The 19,744-nt window shown below is 41.6% G+C and overlaps 2 protein-coding genes and 1 non-coding gene across 4 annotated transcripts; 2 read left to right on the top strand and 1 right to left on the bottom strand.

Moving 5' to 3' along the window:
- Positions 1-4,829: 4,829 nt before the first annotated feature.
- On the top strand, positions 4,830-5,020 carry LOC124466553. Its single transcript, XR_006955952.1, has one exon. It is a non-coding gene; the product is annotated as a U2 spliceosomal RNA (small nuclear RNA).
- A 680-nt stretch (positions 5,021-5,700) lies between these two features.
- On the top strand, positions 5,701-10,620 carry oip5 (opa interacting protein 5). 2 transcript variants are annotated; one of them, XM_047047083.1, is made up of 5 exons: positions 5,701-7,347; positions 8,061-8,145; positions 8,229-8,351; positions 8,453-8,534; positions 8,723-10,620. In XM_047047083.1, the coding sequence occupies exons 1-5, from the start codon at positions 7,221-7,223 to the stop codon at positions 8,807-8,809; spliced, it is 504 nt and encodes a 167-aa protein (XP_046903039.1). In that variant the 5' UTR covers positions 5,701-7,220; the 3' UTR covers positions 8,810-10,620. The 2 variants fall into 2 exon arrangements, 1 of the variants encoding a protein (XP_046903039.1); XR_006958064.1 differs by having other exon boundaries at positions 5,706-7,347; positions 8,079-8,145.
- A 2,808-nt stretch (positions 10,621-13,428) lies between these two features.
- On the bottom strand, positions 13,429-19,327 carry chp1 (calcineurin-like EF-hand protein 1). Its single transcript, XM_047046965.1, has 7 exons — positions 18,814-19,327; positions 18,325-18,397; positions 17,319-17,399; positions 16,342-16,469; positions 16,050-16,111; positions 14,684-14,806; positions 13,429-14,512 (listed from the first exon to the last, which is right to left on the bottom strand). The coding sequence occupies exons 1-7, from the start codon at positions 18,878-18,880 to the stop codon at positions 14,459-14,461; spliced, it is 588 nt and encodes a 195-aa protein (XP_046902921.1). The 5' UTR covers positions 18,881-19,327; the 3' UTR covers positions 13,429-14,458.
- Positions 19,328-19,744: the final 417 nt, after the last annotated feature.

Genomic DNA, 19,744 nt, shown 5'->3' with positions numbered 1-19,744 from the left:
TACTCCACAGGTTAAAATAGGTTATAGGGTTGTAATAGGTTTTATGTGCAGTTAGGGTTATTTTGTTATTTATTGTTATCTGTATATTTAGGAAGTTTTAGTATTAGTAGTATATTCGATTATATATTGCAATCTGTATATTTAGGAAGTCTCACTTATTTAAGATCAGCATAGATGTAAATTATGTTCTACTTACAGTGCCCTCCAAAAGTATTGGAACAGTGAGGCGAATTCCTTTATTTTTGCTGTAGACTGAAAACATTTGGGCTTGACATCAAATAATGAACGTGAGACCAGAGATCAACGTTTCAGCTTTTATTTCCAGGTATTTACATCAGGATCTGATGCACAACTAAGAAAATATCACATTTTGTTTGAATCCACCCATTTGTCATGTGATCAAAAGTATTGGAACAGATATACTTAAAACATATTTAAGTGAATAAGACTTAATATTTAGTTGCAAATCCTTTGCTTTCAATAACTGCAGCAAGTCTGTGACCCATTGACGTCACCAAACTTTTGCATTCTTCCTTTTTGATGCTTTCCCAGGCTTTCACTGCAGCCTCTTTCAGTTGTTGTTTGTTTTGTGGGGTTCCTCCCTTCAGTCTCCTCTTAAGCAGGTAAAATGCATGCTCTATAGGGTTTAAGTCTGGAGATTGACTTGGCCAGTCTAATACCTTCCATTTCTTGCCCCTGATGAACTCCTTTGTTGTTTTGGCAGTGTGTTTTGGGTCGTTATCTTGCTGCATGATGAAGGCTCTGCCAATCAGTTTGGTTGCATCTTTCCTTAAATTGGCAGACAAAATGTTTCTGTAGACTTCCGAGTTCATTTTGCTGCTGCCATCATGTGTTACATCCTCAATGAAGATTAATGAGCCCGTCCCAGAAGAAGCCATGCAAGCCCAAGCCATGACATTACCTCCACCGTGTTTCACAGATGAGCTTGTGTGTTTGGGATCATGAGCAGTTCCTTTCTTTCTCCAAACTTTAGCCTTTCCATCACTTTGGTAAAAGTTAATCTTTGTCTCATCAGTCCATAAAACTTTGTCCCAGAATTTTTGAGGTTCATCTCTGTACTTTTTGGCAAATTCCAGCCTGGCCTTCCTATTCTTCTTGCTAATGAGTGGTTTGCATCTTCTGGTGTAGCCCTTGTACTTTTGTTCATGAAGTCTTCTGCGAACAGTAGATAGTGATACCTTCACTCCTGCCATCTGGAGGTTGTTGCTGATCTCACTAACAGTTGTTTTAGGGTCTTTCTTTACAGCTCTCACAATGTTTCTGTCATCAACTGCTGATGTTTTCCTTGGTCTACCTGTTCGACGTCTGTTACTTAGTACACCAGTAGTTTTCTTCTTCTTCAGGACATTCCAAATGGTTGTACTGGCTATGGCCAATGTTTCTGCAATGGCTCTGATTGATTTTCCATCTTCTCTAAGACTCACAATTGCTTGTTTTTCACCCAAAGACAGCGCTCTGGTTTTCATGTTGTTTTCACCTCTGAATACAGTCTGCATAGACAAAACCTATCTTACCCAATCTGAACCTGAGTGTAGACATTCAGTGGTATTTATTGATTGAATAATGTATGTAATAGGACACACCTGGGCAACAAAACACACCTGTCAGTCACATGTTCCAATACTTTTGCTCACGTGACAAATGGGTGGGTTCGAACAAAAAGGTGATATTTTCTAATTTGTGCATCAGATCCTGATGTAAATACCTGGAAATAAAAGCTGAAACGTTGATCTCTGGTTTCACATTCATCGTTTGATGTCAAGCCCAAATGTTTTCAGTCTACAGCAAAAATAAAGGAATTGGCCTCACTGTTCCAATACTTTTGGAGGGCACTGTATATGTTATGTTATGCCAGGTGCTTGAGACAATTGTCTTTTCTTAAGAAAAAAGAGAGTGCCCCCCAAAAAGGGGCACTCTCGCTGCAAAGAAACAAAAAGACAGAATAAGTCCAAACATCATATTAGCCAGTTGTGCATCAAAACTACTGGAAATGTACATGCAATTATCACTTGGTGAACTTACAGTATACCTGTGCGTCTGGAGTCAGTCTGCAGACGGGAATGTATTTAGAGCACAGGACACTACAACGACGATGAGTGCATAATTAATAAAAAGCAATACAAACATTTCCCATTTAATCCCACAATTTACACATTTACCGTCTTAAAATCTCAGTTAACATGCATCTGTATTAAACACATTTGCCGTTTAGTGTTTTGAAAGTGTAAAGTATACTTTACTGTTGTTTTAAAATAGCAATAGGCAAAAGATATATAGCCTACTTTATTTTATTTACATGTACAGTACTAGGCAAAAGATATATAGCCTACTTTATTTTATTTACATGTACAGTACTTATCTGTGAATTAAAAAGTTAATTCATGTTTTCTAATTAAGTTTTTTACTGTCGCTACTTTACAGTCTTTTTTTTTAACGGTGAAATAGCCTAGTTTTTACAAAGGAATAGGCCTAATGCGAAAGTAATCAAACTGTCTTGTATTTACATTGACAGTAGTCTACTTAACGAATTCAACGGTTAATTCATGTTTTATAACTAACTTTTTACTGTTGCTAATTTACAGTCTTTCACCGTTATAAATACGGATTTGTTTTTTTATATTTCGCTTTATTGGGGAATGATTTAATAACTATATTACAGACATGTTACAAATGTGACATGTGTCTAAAATTCAATCCAATGAGGTCCGACGAGGCAAGGAAAATAAAAGGAATGAAAAACAGGCTTACATGGGACCTACACAGCACAGGAAAGGGATCCACAAACCTTCTCACCTCCCAACCCCCCCAAGACGCTCAAGTGTTGCACCTCATTAACATTTCTCAGGTATGCGCAGGTCAACACATTGTATTGGATTAGTCCTTTAGCAAGTGGCACTGTCTTCGGGAGGATATTTCGTCGGCCTCGTCTGAAATCTTCCCTCACGAACGGACCAAATACATACAAGATATGTGGAAAAGCAGTTTAATGGATGTTGTACATTTGACGCCTTGCATGATGCTTTGTTTGAGCTCTGGGATCATTGCCCCGGCGAGGAACGACGTAGGTTAGTCGTTTTTTTCCGCATGCAACCCCTCAAACTGTGAGTATATGTTTAATGGTAAGCCGATTCCTGTTGCATGTCGTATTGACCTAGACATGTTTTCCAAGTCTGCCAAATGGAGTAGCCTCGAAGTTTTGGCGATTTAGCTTTCCTTGTGGCAAATCACGTCAAAAATGAAGTTTGAAGTCAGACCGATGTGCTGTGAATTGTCAGTGACTTGTCAAAGAACATAGGCTACATATAGGCTGCTTTCATTGTATCTTTCCCCTTCGCTAGAATACACTGCCTTCTTCGGAATGTGCAAACAGGACATTTCGGAGTTACTTTTAGGAGTTGTAGTGGAAGTGCTTCGATCGGGAGAAATGGAAGGGCTCTCACTACAGCGCATTGATCCAAGTCATTCGGAAAGAGCGCTTGTTGTTTATTTTAATAGCCTACCAAATGCGTGACAATGTATGTGGTTAACGTGTGTCAATGTTTACAGTCATGTCAGCCATTAGTCAGGGCATATTCGCTTTTGTTGTTTGAGTTTTGCTGAAGTTGTAGGACACTCGGCCTGTTAACGTCGAGGCCTGTGTGTGTACCAGGCCTGGTAGCAGGCCGAGGCCCAATTACCGAACGACTCGATGCGCAATGTGTCACGGCAAATGTATCCCGGCATTGGCTGAAAGAAGACACATTGAGAGGTAGTAGTTATTTGGCATGTAAAGTAAGGAAGGCCTACGTTGATTTCTTTTCTTGCTACCTGGCAGTTTGGTCACGAGGCCGTTCAAATAGGCCCTATAGCACCACGTCTTTAGATGCGAGTTGCCGACCCAGCTAGCTGACGTCGTACTGCAAGCTAGCATAGGACATGTTTTCGCAAATTACGGTCAAATAGAAAACTGAACTGTCGTCTCTAAAGCCAACTCTCTCAAATGTTAATATCTAGGGCGCAACTGTAGCCTACCTCGCCGGCTATTAACTCAATACCACGCGTTTGCTTATTACCATCGACCTTGTTAGCAGTTTAAATGGCTGATCATGATGCGCTGCTTCGAAACACGCCTCTGCATGATAGTTCACTAGCCGTGTGTGTGTCATATTCAAAGGCAACTTGTTAACTAGTAGGTAACTAAAGTAGGGCTAATGTGATTTTACACTGCATAGCATATCCTTTTCCACTTTTGCATACTCAGACAAGATTGATCTTCTGTCCCAATTGATGGCCAAAATGCATATCACCCATGTTGGTTATGCTCAACAGCGTGACAGACTGGTTTTCTGTTGGGGAGCTCGAAGCTGTGGCTGCTGCTGTTCTATATGATGCCCAGCAGATGGCAGGGTTTTGTCGTAACTAGAGTCCGCTGTTCGCATGGCTGTTGTTTGTTCTTTCGTGAGCTATCGTAACAGTCTTCAAATAGGCTACCACGAAAATACGAAATATTTGACCAATACATAAAGTTCATGTTATTGGCCGGTTGTTTCTCGGAAGAGTAGCCTAACTGTGATTGTTTTCGACAGTTGTATCTTTCATTTCCAATTGGAGGGCCGTGTATCACGTGACAGCCACACCACGTTTTCACGTTAGTTTTCAAAGACTACACGTTGATTAAAGCGATTTTCCTTTGCTAATGATGTTTTTTTATACTCCGTTTGGTTTTATACGGAGTATGTTGCTCATTAGTCCAATTAGTACAATTGTGACGCCCTATATTAATATGACGTTCCTGGAAATGACTCGGGTCTCTCGAGGGGCAGCTCGGTATCGCTTCTCGGCCTTTTGGCTAAGATCAAGTGTAGTATCTGTTCTTATCAGTTTAATATCTGATACGTCCCCTACCCGGGGACCATATATTAAATTGATTTTTGGAACAGGGAGATGGAATAGGGGCTTGCTCCGTCCACTCCACGCATCGACCTGGTATTGCAGTACCTCCAGGAACGGTGCACTTCCCCTCCAGGGGAAAACAAAATGTTTAAAACAAATGTTGACATACTGCAGTGGGTTAGGAAGTGTTACTGTGTAGATGACGCATTTCACAGTCATGCCAAACTATCTCTGTTTTGCTCACACTACAAACCTAGAGCCATAGAAATGCCTCTTCTGAAATGGGTTATCCCTGTATACGGAAGTCCAACCACTGTCAGGAAGGCTCTGTGGTCCTCTCATCTCCATTTGGGTTTCTATTCAGGCTTTGACTGGATATTTCAGGTGACTGGTGTGTTGCTACTGCGAGCTCTCTCCACCACAGCCAGGAGAACACGGACTGAGCTGGCTCCTCAAGTCAACCTGGCAGAAATACTAACATTTCTGCTGTCAGTTTAACCACAGCTTATGAAACAACAACCTGAGATGTGTACCTCTGCAGTGATGCTGTTGTGTCAGCCTTTCATAAGCAGACAAAGTTCAGAATATGACACCCCCTTACGTTACTGGAAGGGGCCAATACAAACAACAATTTCACAAACTCCAGACCACAGACACCACCGGAGAACATTTACAGTACTTACACCCAGCGGTGTGTCCAGACATATAGCCAACAGCCATGACAGCCATCATATATTGGGGTGGCCAATCAGATTTCAGGGGTGGCCTGTGCCACCCTAGGCCACTCCCTGAACACGCCCCTGCTTACACCCTGTACTTACTGTACTGTGCAAAAGTCTGAAGCCTACAAGATTTTGTACATTATTTTGTCCTTTCATATGTACATTCATTTGAACTTGTTTTTCTTCTGAATTTGTGCGGCACAGAACTGTATATACACCAACCTGTATATACACCAACCTGTATATACACCAACCTACACCAGTAGAGTAGAGAAGGGCAGGGCAGGAGAGAAGAGGGAAGGGCAGGGCTCGCAACTAACTTTGTCCCTCATTGTCCCAGTACCATCCCAAAGTGCAGAATCAACCTTCCCAAACTCAACTGGGCCTGTCCCAAAATTGCATTGGGACATGGGTCTAGGTGATTTGCAAGATTATTTAAGTAATCTATACAGTTTTTGGGCTCAAATCAATTAATAATTCCAATGTGAATACATGCACAATAGAATACACAATTGTCTTGCTTGTTTCATGGTGGGGCTAACACAATTATTGGTGTGGGCGTGTGGCTGTAGTAACAAGGTTTCTAAGGTTTTAAAAATATTTTCTACAAAAAGTTTGGTATTACAAAAAAGTTTCAACGTTTTCAAACAAATGTTTACAATTATCTGGTAAAGACTTACATCAACATAGTTAACACTACATTTGTTTCATGATAACCATAAATCATAAAAACTATAATATGCCCCTTAAACATGTTAGTTTATTTCTTCATGTGGTTTTCATCCCTCTCCACCATGGGACAGGATTCTGTAAGGGTTATGGACTTATTTTGGCCATTAGAGGTTCCTGGTTGGTTGTTTTTTCATCCGTTGTAGGCTGTTAAAAAACGTATACCGGTATTCATCAAAGACCATGAATTATTAACCAAGCAACTAGCAAACTCGGTCAACACATCCAGCTTGGTGTGTGTGTGTTTTCTACTAAAGAACCTGTTGTCAAGGTAATACAAGTAGGTAAAAAAGCTAGTCGTTGCTGCTCCCTGGTGTTCGGAAGTAATAACACCTCCAATCATTACACGTTTCTTCCCCTTGCTCTCTCTTCACTCGTGCCAGCCTGCATGATATGGACGATCAAACAGATGAGTAGGCTAAATGGTCCGTCGTACCATTTGTGTTATATGGTTATTCCGTTATTCCAAACAAAACAACGGAAACAAAGCATTTCCCCACAGTCTGGATCTGACATCCGAAATGGACAAAACGATATTACGAGCCTATTTTCTTTTTTTCTTGCAGATACCAGCATAAAGGATATGGAAAGATCAAACCAACGATTAATGGCTCGTTATACCATTTGTGTTATATGGCTATGGTTATTTCATTATAATTTTTAAAATAACGATACAACCCAAAACAAGCCGTTCAACGTAAATGTGTGTTTCAGTTAGGCTATAAATAGTCTGTGTGTGTTATTTTTTTATGGGATTTAGATTTTAAGTTTAGCGTCTGATCCACTCCGGAGCAGAATGTGGCGGTATTACACCAATGAGTTGAATGCCAACCCCCGTAAAACAAGAAGACAACGCTTTCAGCTCAGAGGAACGCAATGGACCCAAGAGAAGGTGTTTACAGGAATTTCATGACTTTCCACTGTGGACAATGCAACACTGTGTGGGCAGACTCACTCGGACTTTGTGGAGAAGCAAAGTGTTGTGACTCACTAATATGCAGCAGTAAGTGGTGTGTTGATGTGCCAAAAATGTTTAATTGTCAACCAAAACTTACGTCTACAGCATTTGTCAGTTTACGTCAAATGTTTGCTGTCTAGAGCAGGACTCGGCAAACTATGGCTCCAGGGCCACATGTGTCTCATTGACCACTCACGTTTGGCCCACTCTATTTTAAGTTCAGTCTTACAAGTAGCCTTGTAAGTAGTCTAAAAGTCGCAAGGGTTTTTGGACAGTAAAACTGCGCGAATTCTGCAACCACGACCCGTAGCCTGTGCTGTCATATTTGGTCGACAGAGAGAGCTACAGAGCTGCTGGCCACAGCTATAGAAAATGAGAAGATGAATGCATGGTTAACTTTTATGCAGTCAGCCAAGAAAACGTAACCATTTTCAGCCATTGAAAATGGAAAAATCGAACATTATTTTAAGACACGGGCTCTTTCTGTGAAAAATACCCACCTGGGGAGATGCCGGAAAAAGGCAGTGGCTGCTGGACAAATATATGTTCTTCATGTAGGGCCATAAACATCTAAGCTGGGGAAAACTTGCTTATTTGGCAAAAGGCAAACTAGAACAAGTTTTTTTTTTTTTTTTTGAATAGACGAATGGCAAGAATAACCATCGTTGATTAACTATATAGTTGTTTTTCATTTTAAATCAAGCTTTTCATACATGGTGGTGTACTGTTATTAACTAACTTACTCTGATTTTCATAAGCAGTTAATCTTTCCATAGAGGTCACCCTTGATGTGATTATCAAGAAGGAGATACAGTCAAGTCTTGAGGAGAAATGGGAAAACTGGTATGTTTGTACAACCCATGTAATATTAACCATGATAGGTACAACTGGGAATGGATATCTGCTATATGTTTATGATTCCATAGCATCTACAATTCCCTGAGCTGCTCTGGGTGTGGCTGTTCTGTGGGTGTAGTCCTCGTCTCAGCCCCACAGCATCTCGCCAGTCTGCGTTCCCTCTTTCTCATCCGGAAAGAGAACACCAATTGGTAAGGTCCACGTTAAGATGAGACACTGCAATCTAGTCTTGAGTGTTTGTTGATTTTTGTGTTTTAAAAGTGTTTTAATGGTTGTATATCCTTTTATGCAGTTATCAATTCAGTGATGGTTCTATGGTGAAGGCTTCTACACTTAACTTGGATATAGAGGCCATTGGAACAAGTATAGCTACGGTAAAATGTGCCCCTCAACATATTGTTAATGTCTCAACAGGCTTTATGCTGTATATTGGCCTTCACAGCCATAAATGTTGCTTTGGTTCCGTTTTTATTTAAGAACATGTATAAACGCTTCCCTGCGTTTCTTTCTTTCTCCACTAAACTAAACTTCAATACTGTACTACACTGTACTGATACTCCAGCTGAAACAAGAAATGGAGGCAGCACTGGAGCACATTTCTCTGCTACATGGCAGCCTGAGAGAGAGCAGCACTGCAAGCCTGGATTAGATGGCTGCCGGGCTGGTGATGACTTCCAGCTTCCTGTGTCATGGTTCTGTTTAGGTGACAGGTTCTCTAGGACTTTGTCTGTTCAACATGGTGTATGAATATCAGCCTTTTGTATATCTGGTATATAAGCTAGTAAATGTAAGAAGGTGTATGCTTGCATGGTATATGTCTGTTTGTCTTGTGTCTGAATGTAAACGTGTATGTGTGTCTGGCATATTGATGTAAACTGGTGATTGTGTGCATGCTGGTGTGTGTTTGAATTTATATTAGATGTTCCGGGACCTTGTTTCAGGAAACAACACACTTCACTCTGAATAAATGAGGTCACTCGTTTTATTGGCACCATGCTGTTTTTTATTGCTGAATTTCTGATGCAGATTGTTAATACGAAACCAGACGGGAGGTTCACAACAACATGCTCGGGGCCACCCTCTGGAGTGCATAGTTAGACTCGGCTCATTCTGTGGTGAAGTTGATTTGCAGTGTACAGCCATGCAATACCGTCCCCAGTGACTGTTCAATTTCTCAATATAACAATGTCGTAAGTTTTTACATAGTTAATTGTACATGTAGGTTCAGTTTAAGTGTTTCTGGAGTACACTTCCCTGTTGTGGCCTGGTAATGTCAATTTCAATGTTTAGAAATTGACCTGTTTGGGGTGTTGAGATTTTTACAACATAAAAAACCTGGAGACGTGTTTGCGGCCCAAAAACATTAGTTTTTTCTTGTTATGTGATCATGATACAATTCCCTCCCCCAAAACAAAAACATTTTAGTATCATAATTCTAATACTTTTCACATTGTTACAAAACTGGATTATTGCATGCAATACAAATCATTAATTATTCAGCTTTGTCATGCATAATTGGTTAACCCACAATCATTTATAGCATCTCTCTTTTCATGTATCCTATAAACCCACAAATATATAAGTTCCCACAAACCTAAAGGTTAAACATAGTATGTATAACAGGATGGTAATAATGGTGTTAAACCTTGACAAAAAAAGAAATATTTGTTGTGATATTTGTTCATTAGGTAATACAATTTCCTGGGCAGGCTATCAAATGATATGGTGAGATTGATAGACCTATTGGCCATCTCTATTGCTTTCAAATATTATGACATGAAACAGTTGGTGTTTACTACACACACACATCTCAGCAATGATTCAGAACAATACAAATTCATATTGTGAATGAACTTCTCTTCATTTGCCAGTGCAGTGTTACTCTTGTCTTTACTCCAAACAACAGACTGTGGTCCTGCTGTAATCCTACCTGGGGTTACTGGTAATGCATCCTAGAACCAAGTGCACAATACACTTCCTTGTTAACAAAAATAATGATGGGAGCAGCAAGTACCCTACAAAAACTCATTCTCACACACAATACTTTGAATACCCTGGTGCTAAAATCATGCTTTACGTTATTGCTACCAACCCTAAACTAATAAGTTACAATTTTATGGTAGATTTTTTTAATACCCTATAAAATAATAAACTGCATTCCAAACTATGGGTTAGTAATGTAAGAAGTCTATATATATTTCTACAATGTCTACGGCACTTTTCCACAGCATGGTACCGGCTCAACTCGCCTTTTTGGATTTTCCATCGGGGGGCTGGTAGGCTACTTTGTACTGTAGCCTACTTTGTACTGAGGCTATCCCAAAGGTGAGATGAAACACTGCACACTACTGATTTGTCAGAGTGAATCGTGGGACATCCAGGCAGCGCACATTTTTAAATAGCCAAGTTATTAGGCTATAGCGACTATGACTATGAGCGAGCGGCAGCAAAAAAAAGATACATGAACAGATCCAGCGAAAGTGTCACGTTGAATAGAAGGTTTCATGTAGCATCTTTGATGACTACTCTGACGGGCTTCTATCAGCAGTGGAAAACGAAAGCCTACTAAAAGCAAGTCGAGTCGTTACCATGCGATGCAAGTGCAATAACTATTCCGAGTACATCAAGGACTATTATCAGGTCTGAGACTTTTACATGATTTTTATCAATTTGAAAGTTTTGAATTATCAGTTCACCACAACTCACATAAAATAGGCCTACCTCTTTTACATGTCGAATTCCCCTGGGCCATTTTAGTCTCTTAATATAACATAGGCTACAATGGTTTCCAAAGTCAACAAAACAACTCTGCCTAATCAGAGAAACGGTGGTTCATCCTGGTAAAAAGGCGGCCTATCTATTTTTTTCCCCACGGTAAAAAAATTATATTCCACTATTACTTTGTTAAGCAAGCATCACTACCTGTTGCATGCATGGTAAGTAGGTAGCACCACAATCCTGCTAAATAAGCTAATGCATATGAGACTATACAGTTTTCAATGGAAGACATTGGTGATTTTGTTGCTTTCAAACAACTTGTCACTTGTTTATAATATACATATTCTGGTCAACAACATGACATGTAATAAGATCAAATATTGCACAAATCCCGTTTTTTAAGAGAGGAGCTAAAAGGCTGCAACCTATACAGGCCACACTGTCATTCAGAATGTAGGTATAGGGCACAACTTAACTTGATGATTCATCAGATTATTGGTTAGATCCATCAAACGGCAGCAAGTACACTACTTTCAAAAAAATTTCCTTGACACCTTTACTTCACTAGCCTGCCATGTTACATATCATCTTGAAGGTATGGACACCTCTCTAAAACCCCATGAAAAGAGTATCCTTTTTAAATGAGGGACTTTCGGTACAGTACTGTTTTTAAATGGTCCAGGCCTACAATTTGTATGATATGCTACATTTATTACTTAGAAGATAAAATAATCACACATTGTATGACAATGAGGTAGTGCAATAATTCCCCCTTGATCGAAGACGTCCAACAGACATTAACAATCTTGAGGGGCTACATACAATGTTTGCTACAGAATGCAACTAAGCTAACCTTGGCAACCAGCAAATGGGTCATTACAAAATCTACTTAATTCCAGAAACCCATATCTCACTCTATATTCATAATAATTTTAAGGGGGATATGTCTTTGGAGAAAACATACAGGTGAACTATATTAGTATGGCAGGTCAAGACTTCTAATGCTGGGGACATCCGTTCTTCTGTTTCACGGGGACAACCCGTGTAAAAAGTGTCAGGTCTTAGGGGGGAATTACATTTTTCTCCGAAAAAATGAAAATACTGGGTGAAACTTTTCTCCCCACAATTTTGGAGCTACAACCAGACTGGACAGGTGTCATTAACACCAGCCTCAGAGAAAGCAGATGATCCTTTTTCGGCTGCATCTTCGGCGGATCTCTAGAGCAGTTGTTTAGGACAGCCCACTCTGACAAGTTGACGCTTCAGTGATGATATCCATGGTAGAGGGCCACAAGCTTCAATAGCGCTTTAATATCGAGCGTTACAGACCAGAACCTGACCCACGAGGAGTCGGGATTGTCCGTTTTCTGAAACCAGCCCACAACATACCTGCACAACAAAGCAATATGACTCATTTTAAATTCAAGACCATGCGGAAAATATTTATGACAGATAGACATCATGGCTCGGAGACACTGACCTTGGTATGGGTCGATGAACAAAATGACGCTTTGATCAGCTGGAAACGGCAAAATAATTGCAATGTACCGTTGTTATCCTTTTAATTTAAATATCTTTGTTCAAGTCGGACGGTCAAGAGGCCTAGGAACGTTCTCACAGTCATAGTCGTAAACAAAGAGAGTTCCTACCGAGACCACCTCAAAGAGGCTTGTCGCCTGATACACAAATAAAATAGTAATGATCCGTCAAAATATAATTCAGCATTCCAGTTACAACCTACAATTAATATCACCAATATCCAAAGGGGCAGGGGGGACATAAAATGTATGTCCCAACTACTTGTCCCCCCAACCCAAGCAAAAATGTTTACGCCATTTTCACGCCATAATTATAAGGACCCATGTGTAGCCTATGCCAGGTTGTGAGGGAACCCCTTACTAAAGATCCACAATGTTCACGACTCCTCGGTAAAATATCGACTCCCCACCATGATACCCCCTTCACACTTCTGCTGTAGGGTGCACAAGAAATCGATGATACACGTAAACTCGTCCAGACAAACTATTTGAAACAATTTAGTTTGACATGTTTTAAACCTGGCAACCCTGAACAGCCTTGTCACTCGACACTCAATGCCCGCCCAGAATTGACGACGCAGATAGAAACAGAATTGTCTCAAACTAGACCGGTTCTCCTGATGACTCAAAATACCTAAACTAACAGTTATTTTTGCATGGCACTTAGTTTTATTAAATTCAAATCAACAATTAATTTGATAACATATGACAATTCACATGATTATACAGTTGAATGTCGGATTGATAATCACATTTTCGATTACTAAAACTGATGAGAGAAGACAGTTGTATATCCAGCATCCAGATGCAAGCTCATCTTATATCTCTTGTCATCTTAAAGACAAACTCACAATCACATCACTTAGCTAAAACACCCCACTGGTCATTCAGTGGAATTCTTTTTTGAACATAGGCCTACACAGAAATATATATTCCAATGCAATACAGCCTGTTGTACCAGTACCTGGAACTAACCTGATAAGTAAATTAATAAAAACATTTAACAAAGAAAATCAAAAACACATATAATGCATCTTTATTATTCACAATGAAATGTTTTAAATTGATCCTGGAAAGAGACAGATCGTGGTTTAATTGTTCTCTGCACCTCTCTGTGCCATGCAGTCATATGACTGAGGGACAAAGCTATCGAGTTGCAGTCCAACAGAAGAGCACAAGAGATGGGTGATTACAGTCTATTGGCAGTAGCTAGGTTAACACACAAGAAACACAAACAACTTTGGTTCCCCTTCTGCATTTAGGTTGAAGGATGGACATGACATGGACATGTCATGGACATGGCACTTCAGTTTGGGGTGAAAAACAAGATGGGGGCACCAAACAGAGTTCAGCGTTAGAATGGTGTTGGAGAGGAAGAGGCCTGACTCAAGGACAAGAGGCAGACAGAGGTGGTGTGAACAGGCCTATGCTGAGTGAGGGGAGGACACGCTTGTTGGCATAAAATACAATGCTTCTTTTTGTTGAGTCGGAATTTACATTTCTGACTTTTACCTTTAATAACTGCATATTCACACAGATAAATATGCAAAAAGGGAGGATGTTCTCAACAATGGTGAATAGTGTTAATATAGCACAACAATGGAGAGCTTTTGGCCTTGCCTACCTATACATTACAACAGCAAAGCCATAACTTAACCATGGCACCACACTCAACAAATATAAATTTAGTGTAAAGAGTAAGCGTTTAACACAAAGCCTTGGTACTAAACAGTGTGAGTTCTGATTTGACCTTGAACGGTCTTAAATAAATACATTTCTTTTCTGGGGGAATATTCGTCAAGACAGCACATAAAAACCCAAGACAAAACAAGGCACGCAAGTATTCCCTTTGATGACAGAGCAGTGCAAGGCAGACAGACAAAAGGAGACACTTGACAGGGCTATCTACCTATTGCTTGGTCAGAGAGCGGAGGCTGTCTGGAGGGCCACAGCAGCCTGTAAGAGTGTTTCAATCGAGATGGGTCTTGTACCAGCTGGCATGATGTTTCTGCACCCAGAGTCCTTCCGCGAGGCTATCCAGGTTAGTGCAGGAACCTGATGCTCATCTTCTGTTCAACGTCCACCTTCTCCAACACCTGAGGAGGCCAAAAATATCAAGTTTGAACCTCAGTACGAGCACAGACACAAACGTGAACACAGGCAACTAAAAGGCCTGGCTTCATAAGAAATGGCAGACAACGAGCGAGACGGCTAGATATCTGGTTGAGCTAGCGTCCTCGTTCTGAGCAGGAGGTCAACAGTCGAACCTTGATGAACTCGTTGAAGGAGATGGAGTTGTCTCCGTTCTGGTCCGCCTCCTGGATGGTCCTGTCAGCGATGCTGCCGAGCTGATCGTCTGATATGTTCACCCCGACCATCATCCTGAGGACCTGTGGAAACCAACGTTTGCTGTCACAGGCTCAGAACATTCCAGAAACACTGACAATCCACAAGATCCTACAAATACAAGTATTACAGAAGTCATGATTTATGGACAACAATCTGGAAATGCTTTTTGGAATTTTCCTTTCAGATGATAAGCACGACTATGCAGGATTAGAGAGAATCAAAGCCATAGGCTACTGGCATGGGAAATGTTGGGCTGCAGTAATGTTGTGTTGCCTGTGTGCTGGGCTGCAGTAATGTTGTGTTGCCTGTGTGCTGGGCTGCAGTAATGTTGTGTTGCCTGTGTGCTGGGCTGCAGTAATGTTGTGTTGCCTGTGTGCTGGGCTGCAGTAATGTTGTGTTGCCTGTGTGTTGAGCACAACAGGAGATCAGGCTCTCCTTAAATCATTCAACCCTCAGCTTCTGGCAAGTACAGGACACAGACACTGAATGGGTTTCATGGGAGGAGGGCCAGGGCGGAACATGGAGAACACAGTGAGCATAAGAGAGGAAGGAAGCCTGAAAGAAGCCTCCTGTGACATTTACAGAGTTCACTGACGATCCTGTTCCCCCCCAGTCTAGTCTGCAGATGTCAGTCTAACTCACTCTCAACAAATCCCTGACTCGGATTACGACACATGAATGAGCACTTGAATGACAAAACGCACAATGCTCGCTCTGTTTTCCACTGAGAGGCAGGATAAGGGTGTGTCTCGGTTCTTGATTTTGAGTTTCTGTGTGAAATAGGTTTTCACAATCCATGTAGCTGTAACACAGAGGTGTCCAACCGTGTCAAGGAGGGTATCTCTCCAGGGGCAGGGTCAGAGTGTACACCGACAGGAGGGTATCTCTCCAGGAGCAGGGTCAGAGTGTACACCGACAGGAGGGTATCTCTCCAGGAGCAGGGTCAGAGTGTACACCGACAGGAGGGTATCTCTCCAGGAGCAGGGTTGGAGTGTCCACCGACAGGAGGGTATCTCTCCAGGGGCAGAGTTGGAGTGTAAACCGACAGGAGGGTATCTCTCCAGGAGCAGGGTCAGAGTGTACACCGACAGGAGGGTATCTCTCCAGGAGCAGGGTTGGAGTGTAAACCGACAGGAAGGTATCTCTCCAGGGGCAGAGTTGGAGTGTCCACCGACAGGAGGGTATCTCTCCAGCAGTAGGGTCAGAGTGTAAACCGACGGGGGTAGATCTGTACTCAGTATTTTAGAGGTACCCTGTCCCACCCAGACTAGCCCCAATCCTCACCTGCAGAAGCTCATCACGTGAGATCTTATCATCCCTGTCCAGGTCGTACAACCGGAATGCAACTGAAGGGGACAGAAAAATATTTCGTTAATATTCTCATCATACATTCATGATGTAAGCATTCTACCTATTCTATCATTATATGTCTATATGACATAATCACTCCATATCTTTCGATCTCTGTATGATATAAGCTCTCCTATCAACGAGCCAAGGGAATCCCGGGCCCTGTCTGAGAGCAGCTGGTGATTGGGCCGGGCTTGGACACCCTGGTCGCGGCCTCCAGACTCACACAGGAGCTTGTTGGTCCTGCTGTTCAGGGGCTCGTTGGCCGTGGGGTCCTTGTTCTTTTCGTTGTCCTCGATCGGACGGAAGTGGGCCAGCGTTCGCATGAATCCACGGAAGTTCACCTGATCCTCCCTGCATGCATGAAAACAAAATGCAGACCATTTAACAGGGAGTAAGGTGGCTGAGCGGGTAGGGCATCGGGCTAGTAATCTGAAGGTTGCCAGTTCGATTCCCGGCCACATGTGTCCTTGGGCAAGGCACTTCACCCTTCTTGCCTCAGGGAGAATGTCCCTGTACTTACTGTGAGTCGCTCTGGATAAAAGTGTCTGCTAAATGACTAAATGTTATGTAAATGTATGTAACAAACCCTTTCAGAGCACACAAGACTGAAGGACCACAATTGGCAGGATTTTTCATTTACCATGGCTTTACTCAGAGTAAGCCATCTCCATTTTCATCTATCATTTTGGTGTGGATTATTTACAATTGTTCAACTTGGATAGCACTCAGTGGGAGCGGGGAAACGAGAACTAAGTAACTGGCTTCACTCTGCAATGTCGGATGACGCATTGAAAAACAAACAGTACAGGTGTAGCTTAATGATATACCTATGAACTCTGACTACTTCTGCTGCCCATAGAAAGGTTAACCACATCCCTCATTCCTGGGGTCCCCCCACGAGCTGTTCCAAACCACACCACAGAGGCACGGACAAACCAGAAACCATTAAAAGCCACAGCTAAATATAAGACGCCTCCACACAGAGCTTTTTGGGGAGGTAATGATATATCTAAATCTTTCTGTCAAAAAACAAGCTTAGAACTGTTAAGCGTGTAACAAAACACAGCCTACAGACAAATACAAGCAAAAATACTTCTCGTAACATATCACCGTTACACGATTTGGTGGTTGTCAAAAAGTGCCATTCGTTAGGTACCAGCCCAAAGTTCATCGAGAGGAATTGTGAAGGACAGGACTTACCCTTCTGGGAAGAAGGCATTGATGATTCTGTCTCCAAGAGGGTTTATCGCCAGTTCAGGGATTCTTTGGAAATCTTCCCGGCTGTAGATAAAGAGTTGGGGAGGGTAAATGCTGGAGATCAGAACTTTGAACTATGTCTACAAGCTACCCAGTCCCCCATTGTGACTGACTCTCTACAGATCCTAGACTAGATAACTTCTCTGATAACTTGTCAGACACCAGATGTTTACATGATGTCTTTATTTGATTTATATTGACCATTGTGAAAACAGATTCATGACCTGTGTGAAGAACAACAGAGTTTAATTGTGTGAGGGTGTTATTTATGTGTTTAGAGTTGGGACAGGGATGTTCCCTTTCACAGGGAACAGTGCTGGGTGAGACATTAAGCCCTAGAGACATGGGTACAGTGTTGTGTCAACTGATGAATGATTAAGAAATGTCACCTTGAGTATAAGGGACAGTTTCCTTCTGTATATCCCAAAACATAATGCCTTGTGCAAGGACAAAGTACAAACAGCCAAGGCCGTAATCATAATTCAAATCTGGTCAAAATGTCCCCCCCAATATATTGATATAAAAATATAAATGTGCTACATTACGACAGGCAACCACGCACGCTGTCCGAAATTATCATAACAAATGTAATTCGTGCCCCCCAATGTTGACTCCATGGCTACGTCCTTGCATACAGCCCTTGCTATGTGTAAATCCTTTATTATTTAAAAAGGACAGTTCAACAAGGACAATTTCCTTTGAGCACATTGGTCATGTAAGCTAACTGGTTACCAGGAACAAACGTGGTAACGATTTTGATCAAAGCTCAAGTAGATGTCTTACCACCTTAGACAATTACAATAACGTTAATCAACATCTACTTTCTCAGGATTTAACACTAAATTTATCCTGAAGGTGTTGTATGTCTGTTTTAAATGTGGTACGCAAGTGTTTAGCCGAGATTTAATGTTGGGAACATATTAGTGATGTCTGAAAGGTGTCGACGTACCTGAGCGTTCCATTTTCACCTTTATCCAAGCTGGTGAAGCGACTATACAGTCGGGTAATCTGACTGTGAGAAACTGCGAGAAAAGAAGTGGGGAATACACATATAAGGACAAAAGATCAGTAACCAAAGTTTACTAAACAAGAAATATTCATCATCTAACCTTTGTCATTGACAAATAAGCTATTAAATGTCCCTATTTACTGGCCAATGATGCCCTTTACTATCATAGACATGGAATACGGCAATACGGGTTAAGTTCATATTTTTTCAGGATATCTGGTGATTGAAGAAAGGCCATCATTCAGCTATAAACAAGTTATCTACAGCTACAGACAGTAGCGGTAAGTCCTCATGGTTAGGGCTTAAATGTGTGTCTCTTCACACACTAGCACTTCCTACCCAACAGTAGAGTTAACAAGCAAAGAAAACTAGCTGTCTAGAGTGAATAGCCACTCAACTAGTTAGTTGTTGAGTAATAAAACAACTTACAACCGGTTTCTTTCTTGATTTCCTCGATCTCCTCTTCTCTGAGTAACGTTGAGGCTCGGGAACCCATGGTGAACGGCTACGAAACAAGCCCTAACCAGTCCAGCAACTGTTTCAGTTGTCTATCGGATTGTTCGACAGGGTTGCCTAAATCGTACTATGAGTACTTAGTTAGCTAACTTGGCTAACGTTAGTTAGCCTGTCTATTTCCAGCAGGTTAGCCGCCAGCGACTGACAACGTTACAGCACCACCAACACCACCGTACTGATAAGCTGCTCTGACTGCTGTAATGTAGCGTAGCTGGTCGCGGTTAAGGGCGGAATAGAACTAGCTCGCGCGAGCTCTTACAAATAGCTTGTGGGCCCGTATGTCTCCTTCCGATTTCAGAATAGTCTGTGAACGTTTCTATCTATTTGGAACAATCTGTCAATAGCACACAGTACTGTCTTCCTGCTTTGCGAGATAGGCAGGTGAAATATGATGACGCATGCTGTGAGAGGGGGGGACGTATCATATTGGACAGACCTCGTAAAGGGCGGTGCTCGCCATAGAAATACATCGATGTGATAGAAATCCCAGTTTTATGATCAGGGCCGGGTTAGGCCTCATCGATGGAAGGAGGGCGTTACGCCATGAGAGCTGTTTCACCACAACCCAGTTTATAACATCATGTACACACAATTAGGTTGAGGGTTTCAAATATTTGTCAACATCAGAACATTAGTGAGACTACCTTTATTTTTCCACTAGATGGAAGTGTTGGACAGTTTTGTAACGTGTTTTGTCTGTCGCCCTAAAGTTGACTTCTCCAATTTTCACCCATCACTATAAACTTGATTTACATTTGAGTCCTTAAAGCAGATAATGTTATCCAAAGCGATGTACTTTTATCTAGGAAGCGCAGGTACATTCCAGTCAATGCTGGTATAGAGC

Source organism: Hypomesus transpacificus, chromosome 3, assembly GCF_021917145.1.
Source record: "Hypomesus transpacificus isolate Combined female chromosome 3, fHypTra1, whole genome shotgun sequence".
Lineage (NCBI taxonomy): Eukaryota > Metazoa > Chordata > Actinopteri > Osmeriformes > Osmeridae > Hypomesus > Hypomesus transpacificus.
The sequence above is the reverse complement of the archived record's forward strand: the minus strand, read 5'-3'. Positions and strand labels throughout refer to the sequence as shown.